The sequence below is a fragment of the Leguminivora glycinivorella genome, chromosome 3 (genome assembly GCF_023078275.1).
Source record: "Leguminivora glycinivorella isolate SPB_JAAS2020 chromosome 3, LegGlyc_1.1, whole genome shotgun sequence".
NCBI classification, from domain to species: domain Eukaryota; kingdom Metazoa; phylum Arthropoda; class Insecta; order Lepidoptera; family Tortricidae; genus Leguminivora; species Leguminivora glycinivorella.
The window spans coordinates 17358578-17378087 of NC_062973.1; the positions used below are offsets into that span (position 1 = coordinate 17358578).

At 38.0% G+C, this 19510-nt stretch overlaps 1 protein-coding gene across 1 annotated transcript; it reads right to left on the reverse strand.

The window, feature by feature from the left end:
- Positions 1 to 524: 524 nt before the first annotated feature.
- On the reverse strand, positions 525 to 18198 carry LOC125224801 (E3 ubiquitin-protein ligase MARCHF7-like). The gene is made up of 5 exons (XM_048128261.1): positions 18087 to 18198; positions 14940 to 15780; positions 13453 to 13611; positions 3962 to 4117; positions 525 to 894 (listed from the first exon to the last, which is right to left on the reverse strand). Exons 1-5 carry the CDS (start codon positions 18173 to 18175, stop codon positions 784 to 786), a joined length of 1356 nt encoding a protein of 451 aa, XP_047984218.1. The 5' UTR covers positions 18176 to 18198; the 3' UTR covers positions 525 to 783.
- Positions 18199 to 19510: the final 1312 nt, after the last annotated feature.

The following is a 19510-nucleotide window of genomic DNA, read 5'->3' on the forward strand; positions in this document are numbered from 1 at the left end:
CAAAGGCTTTAATAAAATTCGAAAGTAGATGCCAAACTGTTTATTATTAGTTTAGGTTGCACAAATATTATAAGTACACAGTCCTAAACTAAATAAGCAAAGACTAGTACGTGTTTAAAAAATATCCAGCTATAAACATAATATTTATCATGATTTGATATTATGATGCTACCTGCTAGATGAATATCGTCACTACTTTTAAAAAAACTTGTATCTTCGTCTGTCAATGAAAAGAAAATTGTAGTAAGTATGTATGGAATGCATATAGACTTACTGCGTTTTAACTTTAAGGAGCAGCGTGAGATACAAGATTTTTTCAAGGTAGTGACGATATGCTGATTAATAACTGGTGCAATACTGTAATTTCAAATCATAATTAAATCTAATACAGATGTAGTGCACAATAGTTTCCAATAGCATGTTTTCGAAAACTATCAAGTTTATCATGCTAGTTCAGTTAACGTCATTTCTTCATGAAGATGGCGGAAATAGCATGATTGTTTCCGTGAAAATGCGAATGTACTAATAAAGCTTAGATATGTTTTACTCCTGAAGCCGGACAAAAATAAACAAGCACGAGAATTAATCTGTATGAACTTACAAGTAGCAAAACCAAAGTGCACATAATAATTTCAAAAAAATTTTGGTCTGTGGTCTTAATAGTGAATAAGATCTTTGTGGCCTTACATTTTCCGCTTTGTGGCTAGACATACTTACCTACTTAATTTTATATTTTAAATAAGTGAATTATTTTTTTAAATACATACTGCACAATGGTACGAGTCACTCTTCATCTTGCAACTCTAGACGGACTTCATACTGTGAACGATACCAGATCCACCAGCCGAGAGCATGCCGCGTCGCCGCCGAAACGATCCAGCAGTAATAACATACCTAGGATAAATCAAAGTCTTGTTACTGCTCCTACGTATAGGTAAATTTACCCTCAGTAGGTAGAGGTACAAGGTACAAAAATACAGAAAAAAGATAAAACAAATGATTATAAATAGAGGCAGACAACAGGCGGTCGTATTAGGAATTTGCCCAACAGCGAAAAACCATAATATTGTATTTTACGAAGCATCATCCTCCTTGCGTTATCCAGGCATTTGCCATGGCTCATGGGAGTCTGGGGTCCGCTTTGACAACTAATCCCAAGATTTGGCGTAGGCACTAATTTTTACGAAAGCGACTGCCATCTGACCTTCTAACCCGACGGGTAAACTAGACCTTATTGGAATCAGTCCGGTTTTCTCACGATGTTTTCCTTCACCGAAAAGCGACTGGCAAATATCAAATTTATGTACATTACGAAGCATAAACTCTTTTAATTATTAAATCGATTAAGCGACTTGAAAAAGTAAAGACACTTTCGCATTACTATCGTACTATCCTTTCTTGTCCCGGCGTCGCATGGGAAAAAATGATTCGCGGTTATTTCCATTAGACTTACGTATATTGACCGTGATATAGACCACGATTAGCTTTGATTTTTGCCGACCTCCCGATATTTCGACGCACTAAAAGGAAATTAGCCTATTGTCACACCTCGGACACTGGCGATCAAATATAATTATGAAAGAGGCGCGTTCCTAGCACACAGCCTAAGCTCGTGTAAGTGAACGCGGACTATGCTTGTATGAGTGGAATATGACAGGTCGACTGTTCACGCTTTTAATAGGCGGTAACTGTGAGGTAACCGAGAGGGGATGGGCGGCACTTTCAGCGGGGAGCGGGAGTGGCCATACTGTACGATACTCTTTATTATACTGTGCTATTGTATTGTTTCAATCTAACCACAAAAATCCTCAACCAATTTTACCCTTCCTCAAAAATATCCAATAGAGATTAATCCAATTACTTAGTCGCTTGTGAGTTTATCGCGAACATAGTCAGGGGCGGCGGCGGTGGGTTTTGTTGGGTTAGAGTCAGAAATTTCGCATTGTCCTATAGATCAGTTAAATGTGTCTTGTTTTGGGTATCTTTTGTTTCCACCGCGGTAATAGAAGTAAACAAAACGTTCAGGGCTGAAAATTTTCCACTGAAACTCCAGTGAAAAGTTAATAGCTACTCTTGTTAAACGTAAACAGCCAGGGCAATTAACCAATCATTATTATCGTAGTTAATGATTTAGACCCAAAATTTTAGAGCGTTCAGCCATTGTAATAATCAGAACGACGGTAGTTCAAGAGAGAACTAATTGATTATGACGTTGGAAACGAATTAAATTGAATATAAATACTACTATTACTACTACTACTTCACTGGCTCAGCCAATCAAAAAGGGTCTTGGCCTCCGACACATGAGATCGTCACACCCTATCCTGCGCCCTGCGCCACTTCACGCCAGTTGGGTACACTGGGTGAGGACATGTATTTTAGTCAGTAATATCAATAAACCGACCGGAGGGCAGCAGAGTTAGAGGCAAGCCCAAGCTCAGATGGTTAGACGGCGTATACCAGGACATCAGGACCCTAGGAGTGACAAGTTGGAGAAGGAAGGCCACAAATAGATCGGACTGGAGAGACCTGCTTGACCAGGCTAAGGCCCACCCGCGGCTGTAATGCCTCAGATGATGATGAATATCAATAAAGTTACCAAATCGAATAAAACAGATGCCGCACGAGTATCTTAAGTTTCAGTTGAGTGAACAAAATTTCCTGTATGTCAGCATGTCACGTGTACCGTGTACGGCGTAATTAACAAATATGCTAGAGATATGAAATGAATTATTTCGAGCCACTTAATTGTAATGCCTCTGATGATTTTTATATCAATGAAAGCTAAAATATGCTTTGTATATCTGGCGACCCGACCGGTATTTTTTACGAACTTCGAAACAGACATATTTTGATATAAATAATTTTGTTTACATAAATCATTTATTTATGTAACAACAATTCCGATGAATTATTAATGTCAAATTGAGTCCCAGTTGTGTTCTGCTTTTTAGGTACGTGACATATTGAGATCACTCTCCATTTTTTGTGCAACCACATCACATAAAATAAACAAGTGCTACGAGCCTCGACTTGCCTACATTAGCTTATAGGCAAAAAGGTTGAGATTGAATTCTGCATAAAGATTAATAACAGGTTGTCGGGGATTTTAGAAGGTCAAAGTCATGACTCATGAAGATATATAACGCGAAGTTTACATAGTGACTTTAGTGATAAAGAGAAATAATGCTAACCTGATATCATTTTTATTAGGTTCAAAGAAATAAAAGCGTTGTCGCTTAATTTAGACGATGCTTTAAAGCGTTACGTAAATTAAAAAATGTCTAAAACGTTTAATATTTACAAAATGGACACTTATGTTTGACGCACAGCAGGAAAAACATCAATAACACTTAGGTATTATACTTTCAAGTGGTCAGGCTAGAAGACTGAATAAATTAGTATACCTGTACCTACTGATGATGCAAATGCACCTGCTTTGCGTGGCATTGAAAATGCTGATAGCTATAGGTATTTACTTTAATTTTATTCCACAGTCATTACAAAATTTTCTGGAATCACTTACTAACACTACACTTAGATAACAGATCATCCGATCATTTTGGTTATAATAATGCGGGCCTGGTACGCTAGCAATCGCACATAGCTTTTCGCACCTTCTGTCAGTCCGACAAGGACTCACTTACACGATATACATAGTATATCAAATATCCCACTTGCGTGATTGGTCGCCTGGTTTCAGTTTTTTTTTATTGAGGCAACCTGGACATCATATTGGTACATACCCCACTGAGGAGAGTTACTAATATGTATACTTTAGCCCTAATGAGCGTGAGCAATCTTCAAGGTATATATTATAAACCACTATTAGGTTCACGATATTAGAGTACAGTTTGTTGGTGCCCCATTAAACGGTTTTTTAAGGTCTTTCCCATCTTTCTACTAACTATAAAACTAGAGCGTCTGCGATTATAATCTAACACCAAAATAGATTACTCACCAAGGTCATGCAGGCGAGAACAAACGTGGAAGCTAGCGGCCAGGGTGTGACTTGGCTCTCCTGTGTCATCAGACCAGCTAAAGTCCGCCCGGATAGCCAAGCAGCCAAGACTGCTAGAGGAGACATCAGCATTATGCCGAGACTGTCCACCATGAGCTGGAACAAATCGTCATGATTATTTAGGAGTTCAGTCGAGTTAAATAATACGCTTAGCGAAGCGTCAAAGTCTTGGGAAGAGCAAAGGCCGAGCTCCGCGTATGGCCGAAGACTCTGACACTAACTTAGCTTTAACAAGTACAATTTTTAAACGACGTGTAAAAATGTATATCCCTGTTAACCTTTGAGTAACTCTTGTCGAATAGAATTAAGGCTATAATGACGATATTGGCTTAATATGTTCCCGTTTACACCGTAAGCACATCTCGGACACTGGCGATCAAATATATGAAGAGGCGCGTTCCTAGCACACATTCTAAGCTCGTGTAAGGTGAACGCGTACCATGCTTGTATGAGTGAGATATGACCAGTCGACTGTTCGCGTTTTTGACAGGCGGTAAATGTGAGGTAACCGAGAGGGGGTGGGCGGCACTTTCAGCGGGGAGCGAGAGTGGCCATACTGTACGATAGTACTCTTTATTATACTGTGCCGTAAGTGTCCCAAATTAAGGAAACATCCGCATGCTAGCATTAACAGAACTACACGCACAATGTAAGTATGTACACTAAAGTTAGTGAAATGAAATACTCAATGGCTTCTCGAGTTACCTAAGTAGGAAAGCGGTGCCGTAACATAGCGACTGTCTTCATACTTACTTCGTAACCCTATCCTAGGAAACCAGAGCTTTACAATCATGTTGACGTTTTGACGTTCCATTGTTCCACTGTTTTTTGAATTTAAAAGTACTGAGTGTCCTGTGTGTTGCTTACTTCTACTAACAAACGAAAGTAGACTATTTCAATTCGAAGCTACGTAAAACAAAATTTCCTCACAAACACAATTCGGATCGGTTCGTTCCCTAAATTCCCCGGACTGTCAATAGCTGGGACTTGGCAGAGTGCCAAACGTCCGGTCAACGGCTATCGATAGGGGTAACTTTTATTCCGTGTGCTGAGCGGTCAATCGATCTGCTATGTTTACGTTTGCGTTAGCAGCTGACAAGGTAAACAATGTAATAAGCATCAAATATTAATCAACTATTAATATCAAATAAGTTAGTGTCAAGTGATTAACGGCACGTGTCAAAACAAATAACATTAGGAATTGGTAAAGGCTGTGACACACGTGTTAAGCAATTCTCTTTTTTTTTTAATAACTCGATAACCGCAAGAGTTAAGACGCTAGTTTCTTAGAGAAATTAATTGTATTTGATGTAATGAATCTTCCCTTAAAGTTAACGGAATTTAATAAAAACAGGGTGTATTATATCAAATTAACTCATGATACTCATGATCTTGAAATACTTACGTATGCGAATGTGATACTGATGAACTCTTCTAACTGAATTTATTTGTATTTTTTCTCAATGAAGGAAAATATGTAGTCAGTATGTGGAATGCACATAGACTTATATTAACATTGAGGTTTTCAAAGGAGTGACGATATGCTGCAAAATGTTTCTATGAGTATTTCACAAAACGAAAAATTCTATTAATTTTTCAGTTCTTATGTTATAAAATAATTACTAATATTGCCAAACTGCTGCTAAAAAATGACAAAATCCACTTAAACTTTTTTTGACTGCCTGTACAAAATAATGTAGCGAAGATACTGAAGAGGTTTATTCAGAATAAATTGGGCCACAATTGTATTGCCATAAACGGGCCGAAGGTTGGAGGTCAGTGTTATTATGTGATAAGGTTTTTATGATTGATGAATAAACCATCATGAAAAACATTATTTATTAGTCAATCAGGTTCAGCCTCTAATTCTTTTCCAATTATTGCTGTATTCGAACAAAGAAGAATATAATCAAAGTGGAATGAATATACCTACGTATATACTTGTCGGAGAATGACCAAAATGTGGTTTAAGATACGTTTTATGACGCTATATTTGACAAATAGAGCAAACAAGGGTTTTACAACTTTGTACAACCTGGCTGGTATTCGACTGAGTTCTGCCAAAACGTCAGAGAGGACGCTACTGTCTAAAAGAACAGAATCGAAAAACAGATGATAGACAGATGATTGGAGGCTGTCAATCGATCTGCAGGGAAAATGGTTGAGGAGTGCTGGCGTTGTTGGAGATTCATCGGTCTAATCCGGCGGTTTGCTCGAAATAATAGGCGGAATGTATTATTTGATGTGATTTAATGTGTAATCGGTTATGTGCAGTAAATTCTGTGAAATGGACATGGTATTTCATTGAAAGCTCTCATAAACAACTACAACGGGTCCTGACAACGGTTCAGGCCCCGTAGCCGAATGGCATTTCTCCGACGCCAAACGAAAGCAATACGCCGCTGGCTCTGTCGCGCCAATACGCAAGCGCGATAGAGATAGATATCTACTAGCGCTTCGTTTCGTGAGCGTTTCGTGAGCGATTGTGCCATTCGGCTAGCCACCCTGGTATGATACGCCCACGATCCGACATACTCGTAAAGTACCATAGACGTTAACTAATTTAAAGATTTATTTCGCAATTTTTGCTGCGTGACTCGCAACACAAGAAATTATATTAAAGGACGATCCGACATACTCGTAAAGTACCATAGACGTTAACTAATTTAAAGATTTATTTCGCAATTTTTGCTGCGTGACTCGCAACACAAGAAATTATAATTATTAAAGGACCTTGCCTTTCAAAAAAGTAAATTCGCACTACACTCTTAATTGCGTGACAAGAACGTTTTTCTAATAGCAATATCAGGTATCTTATTAATAAGTAGAATATTTCAACTGTCACTCAGACTAACAATCTCATTATATTCAGGAGATGGAGGTCATTATAACCATGTATTAGTACGAAAATTTAATTTTTCAGTACAGATAGTGCTTTTTTTACGCACAAGAGTGAGAAGTGGTTCATTTCTTAACAGGTATAAACTTCGGAGGGCCATTTGTACTGAAGAACGTCGTACGATATCTATTTAAAACATATCCGTCGGTCGTGTTTTAATTTATCGTCACTCGTTTTGAACTTCTTCTTTTCCGCACTTTTATCATAATGTATACTATTACAGCCCCTTTTGTAATAATAATTGTTATTTTTTTAATGCTTATCTTATACTATTAAACGAGCAATTCTTGTATATTTATTTATTTATTTATTTATTTATTTATTTATTTATTTATATATACCGACGATCTCGGAAACCGCTCTAACGATTTCGCTGAAATTTGTTTTGTGGGGGTTTTCGGGGGTGAAAAATCGATCTAGCGTAGCCTTAGATCCCGGAAAACGCGAATTTTCGAGTTTTCATGAGTTTTTCTTTCGCATTTGTAAACGTAAAATATGGTCCTTAATTTCGCCGCGCGCGCATCGATTCCGCTTAGCTCAGTCGCACGAGGTCGGTCTAATGTACGCAGATAGATCGTAGGTGTCAGGATTTCGAATCCCGGTCAGAAATTAAGTTTTTGTTTTTTGTCTTTTTTTTTGTTTTTGTATTTATAAGAGTTTTTTTTTTTATCTAAAGACGTGATATATTAAAATAGAACCGAGCGAAGCTCGGTCGCCCAGATATTAAGTCTGAAAATAGGCGAAATCCAAAATTTTACTCTTCTAATATGATGAGGAATTGTTAAAATTATTTGGTTTCCACATGTTACACCGTGTATACATGTCATAACTCATTTAGGTTTTCTGCAATCTAATAGCACACCTCGGACACTGGCGATCAAATATATGAAAGAGGCGCGTTCCTACTGTTCCTAGCACACACACAGTCAAAGCTCGTGTAGGTGAACGCGTACTATGCTTGTATCAGTGAAATGACAGGTCGACTGTTCGCGTTTTTGACAGGTGGTAACTGTGAGGTAAACAAGAGCGGGTGGGCGGTACTTTCAGCGGGGAGCGGGAGAGGCCATACTGTACGATAGTACTCTTTATTATACTGTGCCTTTGTCGTATCTCAGTAGATGCAGCTTTAAATCTATTGTCTGTTGGGTATTAGCATGTCGAGCTGGTGCTTTTTCTTTCACTTTCAGTACGTACAGTCAACCAATTGGAACCCTAGGCCACTCTACAACAGTAAGAGATTTCATACAATCTGATTTATAACGTCACTGTAACATAGTTCTACAGTGCCCTTGGGTTCCTACTAGACGGAAAAAATGTTACCATGTTTCAAACACTTTGTACAGCAGTTACAAAGTGGAAAGTACGCAAAAAATTAGAAAATTTTGGGACCATTTCTTTGTCTCTTGTTTTTTGTCATAGATCGAAATGGCTCGTGATTCTGAGTAGGAAAAACATAAAATTTTCCTACCTTAGAAAAAAAAAATATGGTGATTGTTCTCGCCAAAATGCCCAAATTCTTTTATCCTTACATTTTTAAAACCTATTAAAATACCCAGAGCTGAATTATTTTAATGGGGGTTAAAGGCGATTTTATGTCCCTTAATTCGTTAATCTACTTCGTTAACCTTTTCCGTGAATATCCAATCCCATCAAAAACAAAACTTGTAAAAACACCAAGTCTTCGCAACTCAGTTCTTCTGGCGTAAAAAGAGTTGAGATCCCTGTAATACCAAGTCGGTTAATTTATTCAGTCCCTACTTAAAGGACCTTTTGCCACAAGTTATTACGTAGTTTACCTATAGCTAACCTAATAACATATTACTCATAGCGATCATATCAATATGAAAAATATTTCATGTTTTAAAGAAAATGGACTGACTTGGCAATCGCATGTCCCTGCACCCTGTTCACTGTTAGTCAAACTTGCAAAAAAAAATTTTCATCTTTTTCATACATAATAAATGAATTAATCAGTGGGAGAGACCCTTAAGAATAATATTCAAGTTAGTGTCAAGTCTTTGACGGCACATGTCAAAACAAATAACATTAAGAAGTGGTAAAGGCTGTCACACACGTGTCCAGTAATTATTTTTATATTTTTAATAACTCAATAAACCGCCAGAGTTAAGACGCTAGTTTCTTAGAGAAATTAATTGTATTTGATCTAAAAACAACCCTTAACCTTTCGTATGCGTCTGTCAAAAAATTGTCATTAATATATTAGTCATAATAACTACATGTTAAAGTTGAAACAATATGGAGCAGATCTGCTCCTAAGCATACGAGAGGTTAAAGTTAACGGTATGCAATAAAAACAGCATGTATACAAATTGCTAATAGTGACTTACAATATTTTATAGTGTATGTAAATTTAATGGCATGTATTCAGTTAGGTTCAAAAATCTCTACAATAGCTCCTCCGTAGAATGTGGAGACGTTGATGTCAATCAAATATGGGAATTTTCAGCCTGTTCCTTACAAAATTAACTCCCATAAATCTATGAAAACGCTTACAACTTATAACGGATAGACATTGTACTAATAATTCAGACTTAATGTCCTAAAATTATGGTCATGACTTCATAATGACGGGGGTTTCCCCGATAGTTGGTTTTATTTTCTTCCAGAACTATATTATTTTTATGTCAGTTTTTAATTTATATACCTTAATATATGTATAACCACTAAGAACACTAGAATGGTGAAATCAGACGATTCATTTTCGTGTTTATTTTAAGAGCACATTTTTCACTGTATGTGACACTTCAGACGTGTGTCCCAAAAATGAAAATGAATTCATTGGAGAAGCAATCCAACATTGTTTGATATTTTCATTATTCATTCGCTCGCACTCCGAATTGAAAAAACATGATAATAGAACCGTTTACTTAACAGAATATTGACATTTAATTTAAATTGTAATCGTATTTTAATGTGTATTCTCTGACATTAATTTAACTGCCTATTTTTTGTGTATGCCATACGATTAAATAAATAAACTTAACAGAAAATATAGTAACAGTTGTTTTTAACCTTTCTTTGTTGAAATTTTTCCAGTAATGTATTCGACTTGAACTTAAGGTGCAACTTTCTTTTTGGTACTATGTTTGCAATACTTACACGTGTCTACTGCATTCACTTTTGTTTATTTTATGTTGTTATAAATAAAATAAAACTTGGTTCAAAAAGTAAATAGTTGCTAAAACTTTATTCTTGCGTGTAGCTAGGATAGGATTGATGACGATGATTGAGGATCTAGACGCATGAATATGGAAAGAAATAAATCAGATTCTTTCAAGAGAATATTCATTTGATTTAACTGCCTGATATCACTTTAACTCAGAAATAAAGTGCAGAAAGTGCGGCAGAAAGTGCCGAAATTTTGAAACGTAATAAATACAAAAGTCTTGGCAAAGAATACCTTTTTGTACCCTTTGGCGTAGAAACTCTAGGTCCATGGGGTCCCAGCGCGAACAAGTTGTTCACAGAAATCGCGAAGCGTCTGGTTGAGGTAACTGGTGACCGAAGAGCTGGCGACTTCCTCGCACAACGTATCAGTATTGCGATACAGCGAGGAAATGTCGCCAGTATCCTTGGTACAATGCCTCACGGGCCTATTTTAGACATTAGCTAGCTTTTAAGTTTAGTCTTAGTTTCTTATATAATTATGTAAATATGTTCATGTAAATAAAGAGATTAAAAACTTTAACTCTTTAATGCTTGCTGTAGCCAAATGGCTACAACTGAAATGGTGTAAGTTGATAATCAAAGTAAACTCATGGACTGTATATCATAGTTTCGGACACGTACGCTCGGAGTATCATGCTGTCGAATGTTCATTGACTCGACTGTTGTTGCTGGATCGAATATTCGCTGGGTCGAAATACTTGTGTCCGAATTATGCGTAATCGAAAAGTCATAATCTAGGATTGTATGGTTTCGATCTGTTGTGTATCGAAAGTTCATCGGCTCGTCTGTTCTTGTATCGAATATTCGCTGGGACGAAATACTTGTTTCCGAATTGTGCGTAATCGAAAAATCATAATCTAGAATTGATTGGTTTCGATCTGTTGTGTATCGAAAGATCATCGGCTCGTCTGTTTTTGTATGGAATATTCGCTGGGTCGAAATACTTGTGGTCGAAATATATACAACCTGTCTTGTATAGGCTACTTGACACTTTTTTAAAGTCTGTCTTTTATTATTAATTAATATTACCATATTTTATTATGACTTAAAAACCGCAAACAATTAATCAGGCAAAAAGAACAGTAGCCATGTTAATCTATAGATTATCTGTGCATGACGTAATTCTACTTAAACAGAACATTTTCTAACATTTACCTAAGTATGAGGCATAAAGTTCATTATGTCAGTGATTGACTCTCCATGAAGTTAGGTTTTATGACGTCACTGCATGGCTGACAGCGTTTTTGGTGGCCAAAGTTAAAAAAACCGGCCAAGAGCGTGTCGGGCCACGCTCAGTGTAGGGTTCCGTAGTTTTCCGTATTTTTCTCAAAAACTACTGAACCTATCAAGTTCAAAACAATTTTCCTAGAAAGTCTTTATAAAGTTCTACTTTTGTGATTTTTTTTCATATTTTTTAAACTAATGGTTCAAAAGTTAGAGGGGGGGGGGACGCACTTTTTTTCCTTTAGGAGCGATTATTTCCGAAAATATTCAAATTATCAAAAAACGATCTTAGTAAACCTTTATTTATTTTTAAATACCTATCCAACAATATATCACACATTGGGGTTGGAACGAAAAAAATATCAGCCCCCACTTTACATGTAGGGGGGGTACCCTAATAAAACATTTTTTTCCATTTTTTATTTTTGCACTTTGTTGGCGTGATTGATATACATATTGGTACCAAAATTTCAGCTTTCTAGTGCTAACGGTTACTGAGATTATCCGCGGACGGACGGACGGACGGACGGACGGACATGGCGAAACTATAAGGGTTCCTAGTTGACTACGGAACCCTAAAAAATATTACACACATTTTTACTCAAAATACGTAGTCATCATACACTTTTGATACACAAAATCTATAAACATTAAACTGAATTTCGATTTTACGATTTATTATTTTAACGTTTCGACCCAGCGAACATTCGATCCAGTGGCAGTCGAGCCAACGAACATTCGTGCCCGAGATCTTCTATGGGATGACAATCGAAACCTCAATTTCGGTTTTACAATTTATTATTTCTACGCTTTTCGACCCGGCGAACATTCGATCCAGCAACAATCGAGTCAACGAACATTCGAGAGCACGATACTCCGAGAGTAGGTACGTGTCCGAAACTATGATATACAGTCAAACTCATGTCGTCATGTCAATAGGCTAGTTTCCTATACTTAAAATAAAATATTTTATGCAGTGCACGAAATAAAACACCACATAATTAGAAGAAAAATATGGACAGTGTTTATGTTTAAACATAATTTCTATTTAATAATTCAAAGAGAAAGATATAAAGTAAATGAATTGACCGTGACGTCACTCCTAAGTATTACATAGTAATTCTATATTAGCAAATCGTTTTGACAGTTAGTTCCTAAAAAGAAGCTGATTTGACTAGTAGGAAACTGGCCTATTCTAGAGACTGTGACGTATCAAATCAAAGTTTCAAATGTGATGTTTATATTTTGCAAATTCGACATTTCAGAATCAAAATAATGGCTATCATATGCATTTAAGGTTTAAAGACATGTGTGATACAACTATTTCGCTGCAGATATCGCAACGAGATATAGTCAACTTAGAACTATCGCTCTATGTATGTCTGCGAGCAACACCGGGAATCCCGAAGCAGCATTCACACAATTTCCTCTTTGCCGTAACTTATAAATATTTGCGTTTTCACACGTTCGTAATACATAAAGGCAAACAAAAAGGGTGAGCAAGATTTGGCTATGAGGCTCATTATCTACGTAAATTGTTCGTTATTACAGTTTACAAAAAATGAACAACTTTGAAGCAGGTTACCTGAAACCAAAGGACTTCAGAGAGCTACCCTAGACTTCAGAGAGCCTTATCATCAGACATATAGAGATGGTCGAGAAGCTCCTGAATAGCTATAGGATCTTCTTCTCAGGAGGAGGAAGTGTATCCGTAAGGGCCCCCGCAGATATAAGATAAGATATTACAGTTTAGAAGTAAGTAGGTATATTGAGTGAGAAGTTCGACTGTGTGCAGTGCACGTTTCTCCCGCAAAAAATGTTGATGTTGCTTGATCGTCCCGACATGTTAGAAACCGTTGTTGCAAGCTGTAGCACAGTATAAAACCAGTAATAATTTTTGTAACTAATTTTGCGCCATGCGATTTGTCCTTGAGTAGCGTTCGCACGCAGTGAAGTGCAGCGAGTACATGCGTAACCGGAGGATACCGGTCGCGTCAGTACAGTACGGGCCACGCCGCGCTGCCATGTCACGTCCGGCGCGTGCGAGAGAGCCAGATACCGATCGCGTCGCCGCTGCCGGAGATTAACTACTGAGTCCTCCTTATACTGTAGTTCTTACCTGTTTAGCGTTCTGGCTCAAGAACCACATGACAAGCGCCTTAAGCACCCCGTATCGGTGCACTCGGCGAGTATGGTACCGGGTCCCGCACAGCTCGCACCGCGATTTGCCAGACTCGGTCAGCCATCGCTCGAGACACCGCACGTGGACGCGGCCCACCTGGTATGGACAATAATCAATATTATACAAGATTTATACACAAATTGATTGAGTTCTATGGAGGCTTGTGTTGTGGAAATTAAGACAAGGATGAAATGCCCTTACTAGGATTCAAATTCAATTCCATCGAACTTAGCAGACAGGCTCACTACCAAATTTGTCCAGACCGGTTGTCAAAGTTACTGTTACATGGAAAATATAAAACAGCCTCTGAATACCTAGCCAACGTCATAATCGCCGACGCTCCGTAAGCGTTTCGAATCTATAAGCATATGTATAAGAGCAATAGCTCTCCCTATTGCTCTTATACATATGCAGACTGTCAACGATTGCCACTTCGGCTCAGTAGACTGGCTACGTTATGGCGCAATTTAATAAGTTGATATGGCCCGCATGCGGGGTACGAGAGACTTCTGGAACGCGTACCCCGCATGCGGCCGCTCAGGGCCCGTACCTATTCGAGAAAACGAGTTCATTAGTCGATATTAGGGTCCGCATTCGGGGTGCGAGAGATTTCTGAAACGCGTGCACAGGGCCCGCGTTCAGGGAAATTTAATAGTAATAGTAACTTTCGTTGGTTGTTATCTCGCCTGAGGGGACTCCCCGTATGCTGCATACCGAATGAGTTAACGACCAATTAAATTGCACCACTTTCATTGGTTGTTATCTCGCCTGCGGGGACTCCCCGTATGCTGTATACCGAACGAGTTATCGACTAATGAAATTGCGCCATCAACACGCCAGTCGTTTATGTTCCGTAGTGAATGAAGCGCAACAATCACTGTCCCTAGAGTGACAATGCTTTTCGTTACTTTAGTGCAAGCGATAGTCACCTTGAATACGCACCCTGAATTATTCAGGTTCTGAATCATACAAATGGATTTCGCACAGACGAGATTCGAGATTCAAAGTCGATATTAGGGCGTTGTTTACGAGTATGATAATAATTATTATTAAAGCACAAGCACATATGGCATGTTAATTCCTCCTTTATGATCATATCAGTTGGATTGAGCTATAGTTAGGTATCGATAACAAGGTTTAATTAATTTATGACAGCGTTGTTAGGGTATCGGATTTAATAAAGTAAAATTATGGTGTAATTAACATATCATTAATTAAGGTTCTAACGTCTGCTTCAATATTGTTACAAATCGACATCGCTTCTAAGAAATCCAAAGTTATTACATTACCCATCACTATAATATTACCTTGTCACTCGGTATAAATAGAATATGAATATGTATATGAATATAAATATGAGTATGAATATGTAGGTATACCTAACATTGAGTTGAGTATCTTAATGTAAAGTGGTCTGTACTCACCGTGCCACGGCAATTGCAAGCGGACACCAGCCTCCCGAGCTCCGGAGATAAGCAATCCCCGCTGTGACAGATTCTACACATATCATCCAATGAATGATCGCTCTGTTGCTCCAACTCTAACATATCCAGTTCCGCCACGTCCATCGTATAAACTTGACTATCTTGTGCCCAATCCTGATGTGCTTCATGCTCCCAATCGATAACGTTTGTTCCCACTGTCTCCTTACAAGAGCTTATACTAACGTCTACGCTTGTCGCCATATCTTCTACTTTACGGATTTCTATACTAGGGCTGCTGAACACGTATAAACTGTGCTTCGGACTGCGAACTCTAGCTCGATGCTGATGCCGTTGCCGGGTTCTATCCTTTGTCTCTTGTTTTGATGAATGTGGAGTTTGCGATGTGGGATTTGACGATGACTCGGGTGCAGAGTCTATGACAGTTTTGAAATGCTGTTTCATGGAGCTTAATTCTACAGAGTTATATATTTCTGTATGTGGTGTATCAAAGACAGCTAAGCTATGTTTGGGACTGCGAACCCTAGCTCGAGGTTGACGTGTCGGCTCCCGCCTGTTTCTTGTTATTGTCTCTCGTTTTAAAGGTGTTGTTATCTGTGATATTGAAGCGTTTGTTTCTTGTGACACAGTAGTGGTAGATGTGCTTAGGCTATTGAGTTTGATGGTATTTGCTTCAACAGGGTTGCCTCTGTTCTCTTTTCTGACTGGTGAACAGTCATCACATTCAAACACGACCGCCATTGGTTCTAATGCTACTGAGCGGTTTTGAAAACTTTTGGGAGGTGTTTTGTTATTTTTCTGTGGCGGGTTTATAGTTGCAATACTGAAATAAAACATCTCAGTTAGATCAAAAGTTTATGAATTAAACTAAGAACACAATTTATATACATTGCCGTGTGGTTAGACTTTTATAACTAGTGTGAATAATTACTATCATAAGTAAGATAATGCCTGTGTAAATACCTATAAAAAGTACATACACATCACTAATTACTATACGTTATTAGCCTTTTTTTTTTGACGGAGTGGGAATGCTGTTACGCACGATGTGTGGCCCACACATCGTGCGTAACAGCATTCCCACTCCGTCAAAAAAAAAGGCTAATAACGTATAGTAATTAGTGATGTGTATGTACTTTTTATAGGTATTTACATGTGGGACTCGCCGTTTCTTTCCCCTCCCCTATCGAGAGGGGGGAAACTTGGCCCTACCCACTAAACCCACTCCGGCGTTCCATCCTCTTTGCCGTTCGTGAGGGCGCGCTGGGATCGATGTTGTCATCATGTCATTCACCACGGCGCCCATAAAGAGGGGGATCAGAGACGCTTGATCCCCCTCGCTGGCATCAATCAGGGGGGTAAAAGCGCTCTGTCTACTTTTAGCATGATTTAAAGACGGTTCTTTACAGCACCGCCCCTGACAGCTATGCAGTAGCAGATAACAGATTAACACAGCGCAATATATACCAATCTTAATAGAGACTTGGGCAGAGCTACGAAGTCTGTTGAAAATGAAAATAGACTTCCTTCTACCCGAGAGTTTGTGAATGAGATGTCAAAAAGTTTTCGACTACATAAAGTCCCAGTAGTTTGTAAACTCAGTTCACTGTATTATGCTACAGCTGTAGGTATGTGCTGGGAAACTTGGAAATATCCGGTGAGTCATTACACAACAAGACATAAGAATTTGGTTTTCTCTCTATTAAGGGTCAGAAATATTAATAACAAAACATTGTATTATGGCATTGTATTGTATACTGTCATCACTTTTATGATTTAATCCGTGCGTAGCCGGGGCCCGCCCGCGCCACTACTTATATTATAAATTGGAGTCTATTACGATATTACCTTGTTACATAAAAGTTTTATTAGTCTCCCATTAAAATACTTACTTATAGTACTGAAATGAAATTCGAGCGAAATTTTTGTGCGGTCAAATTAATATTATCAAAAATTAATAAGTTAAACAACATCAAATCTCGCAGTAATAATTGGAATATTCTCCAATTTCCAATTTGTTCATGGTAAAACTGAGGAGATCCAAATTATGCTGTTAGGAGGCGTCTGGTAAATTACTTAGAATCGAGAACTCTACTATCAACTCTATCTACTTACAGAATTTCCTAACAAGGACACTACTTTTTGCTGTGTACTTATACTTAACACAGCAAAAGTGAGTGTACAAGTTTCTAATGGGGTGGCAACGCGCATGTGACACTCTTTAAGTTGCAGGAGTCCATAGGTTACGGTGACCGCTTTCCATCAGGCGGACCATATGCTTGTTTGCCACCGACGTAGTATTAAAAAAAACTAAAGTCCCAAGAAAAATGAGTACATTCATAATTAGATTTCCATATAATATGGATAATCCTGGTGGGCAAGCATGAAGGTCGCGCGATAAATGATAAAACCTTAAAGCCATGAAAGCCATCGCTATCGAGCTTACAAATAGTGCGATAGGGACAGGCTGATGTTTTATCATTTATCGCGCGACCATGCTTGCCTGCCTGATTAACGAACCAAAGTAAAATATGCTGGTACAAGGAGTAGGTACAGCGGTAGTGAGAAAATACCTAACTAATGCGGTGTGCTTAGAAAATCATAAAGAAAAAAACATCGTCGAATCACATCATCATCACATCACAGTCTTACGGTGGTCATAAACACTATTAGCAATTCTACCCCAAACAATTTTTCATCATGAAATCTGTTAATAAGATTTCACTAAAATTGTTTGAGAAATGTCCTGCAAAGGGAACACGAGGACATACAAAAGCAAATTGCTCAAGGCAGACCGTAGAACTCAATGAATAATTTTACCCTTACCATAATGAATGTGACATATTTAACGGGTTTTAGGCAAAAGCGGCTTTGGCAAGCAAAGCTTTATACTTAGAGAAACTAGCTTTTGCCCGCGGCTTCGCTCGCGTTAGAAAGAGACAAAATGTAGCCTATGTCACTCTCCATCCCTTCAACAGCTATCTCCACTAAAAAAATCACGCCAATTCGCCGCTCTGTTTTGCCGTGAAAGGCGGACAAACAAACAGACACACACTTTCCCTTTTATAATATTACTATGGAGAAGAAGAGAGGATGTCAAAGGATTTCGGACGAATCCTTGTAGCATACCTATTTGTTATGATTGAATTTCCCTTGGACAGGTTTTTCCGTGCCACGTCATTCTGAACTGAAAATTTTCTTCGTCTTGAGTTTGGCATTTTACTAATTATTTTTTTGATGTTTTTTATGAAAAAAGTATGACGGACATGTTTTGATTATTGAGTAATTTTGACACTTAATTTTTTCTACTAAATCGTGTCACTTTTTGAGACAACTACGCATTTGACAACGCATGTAGGTTTCTAGCAAATTTTATTTTAAAACAAATAAGTATTTAAAGACAACCTTTTTAAAAATAATTATATTCTTTTTCTGTCTTGGATGCTCGAAGGAAATAGTCTATCTCCTCCAAGCTTGGATGTAATATAACGACGAAACCTTGAATGAAACTACTGAAAATGGACCGGCGGATAATTAACAATAGTAAATAAGTAAATCAACATTTAAATGATTTCAATACAAATAAGAATAAGTTTAGTTCCAAGAAGTTAGTTTTTGAACATTTTGTTTGTTTATTTATTTACTTTGTTAGGTACTTCTCTGGCCCAGCAACCCGACATCAGAGTACGACCCTTTGTCCTATTCTGTGCCACTTCATGCCATTTGTGGACTCTTGACAAAGATCATTTAGGGCTTTGTTACTTCAGCAGTTTATTATTTTTATGAAATAGGCAGCAAACGAGCAGATGAGCCGCCTGATGGGAAGCAGTCATTGCCGCCCATGGACATAAGCAACATCAGGGGAGCCACTTATGCGTTGCCGACCTTTGATAACCCTAAATACCTGCTTCTTGAAGAACCCCATGTCAAAGCGCAAGGGGAACACCTCAGAAGGTAGCTCATTCCACAACTTGCATACTCTGGGCAAAAACGAGCGAGAGGTCCATTTGTTCTTGGTTTGCCACATGTCCAGAAAGTGAGGATGAACTATGTTTCTTGGGCGGGAGGTGCGGTGATAAAAGCGCGACGGTGGTTATATAAAGTAGTATTTGTGATTTTGTGTCTTGTTTACACAACTGACAATGAAAGTTTATGTTTGTGTAGGTCAAAGTTTCTTGACAACTTACGCAAACATGAAAGTCAAAGCGTCATAAGTAAGTTAAAAGCGTCGTCTGCCAAACTGTTATATTGCGTGTTTGGTGGGGCAAACAGGAAATAGCAAGGCGACGAACAGGTCTGGTACCGACTACAAAAATAATTGATTTGTTTATAATTTGGATGTTTAGATTATTGCAATCCGATAAGAAATCTGAATTCGAAGGTTTATTATTTTTGGCTTTTTAGTTTCTCCGTGTTTTTGTAACACGCTTTTTTTGAAGGCGGTTTTATTTTTTGTTTATTTCACATATTTATTTATTTATTTATTTATTTATTTATTAGTAAAAACATGTTTACATGACATTACAGTAAAACCAATGCGTCACGAAACTTAG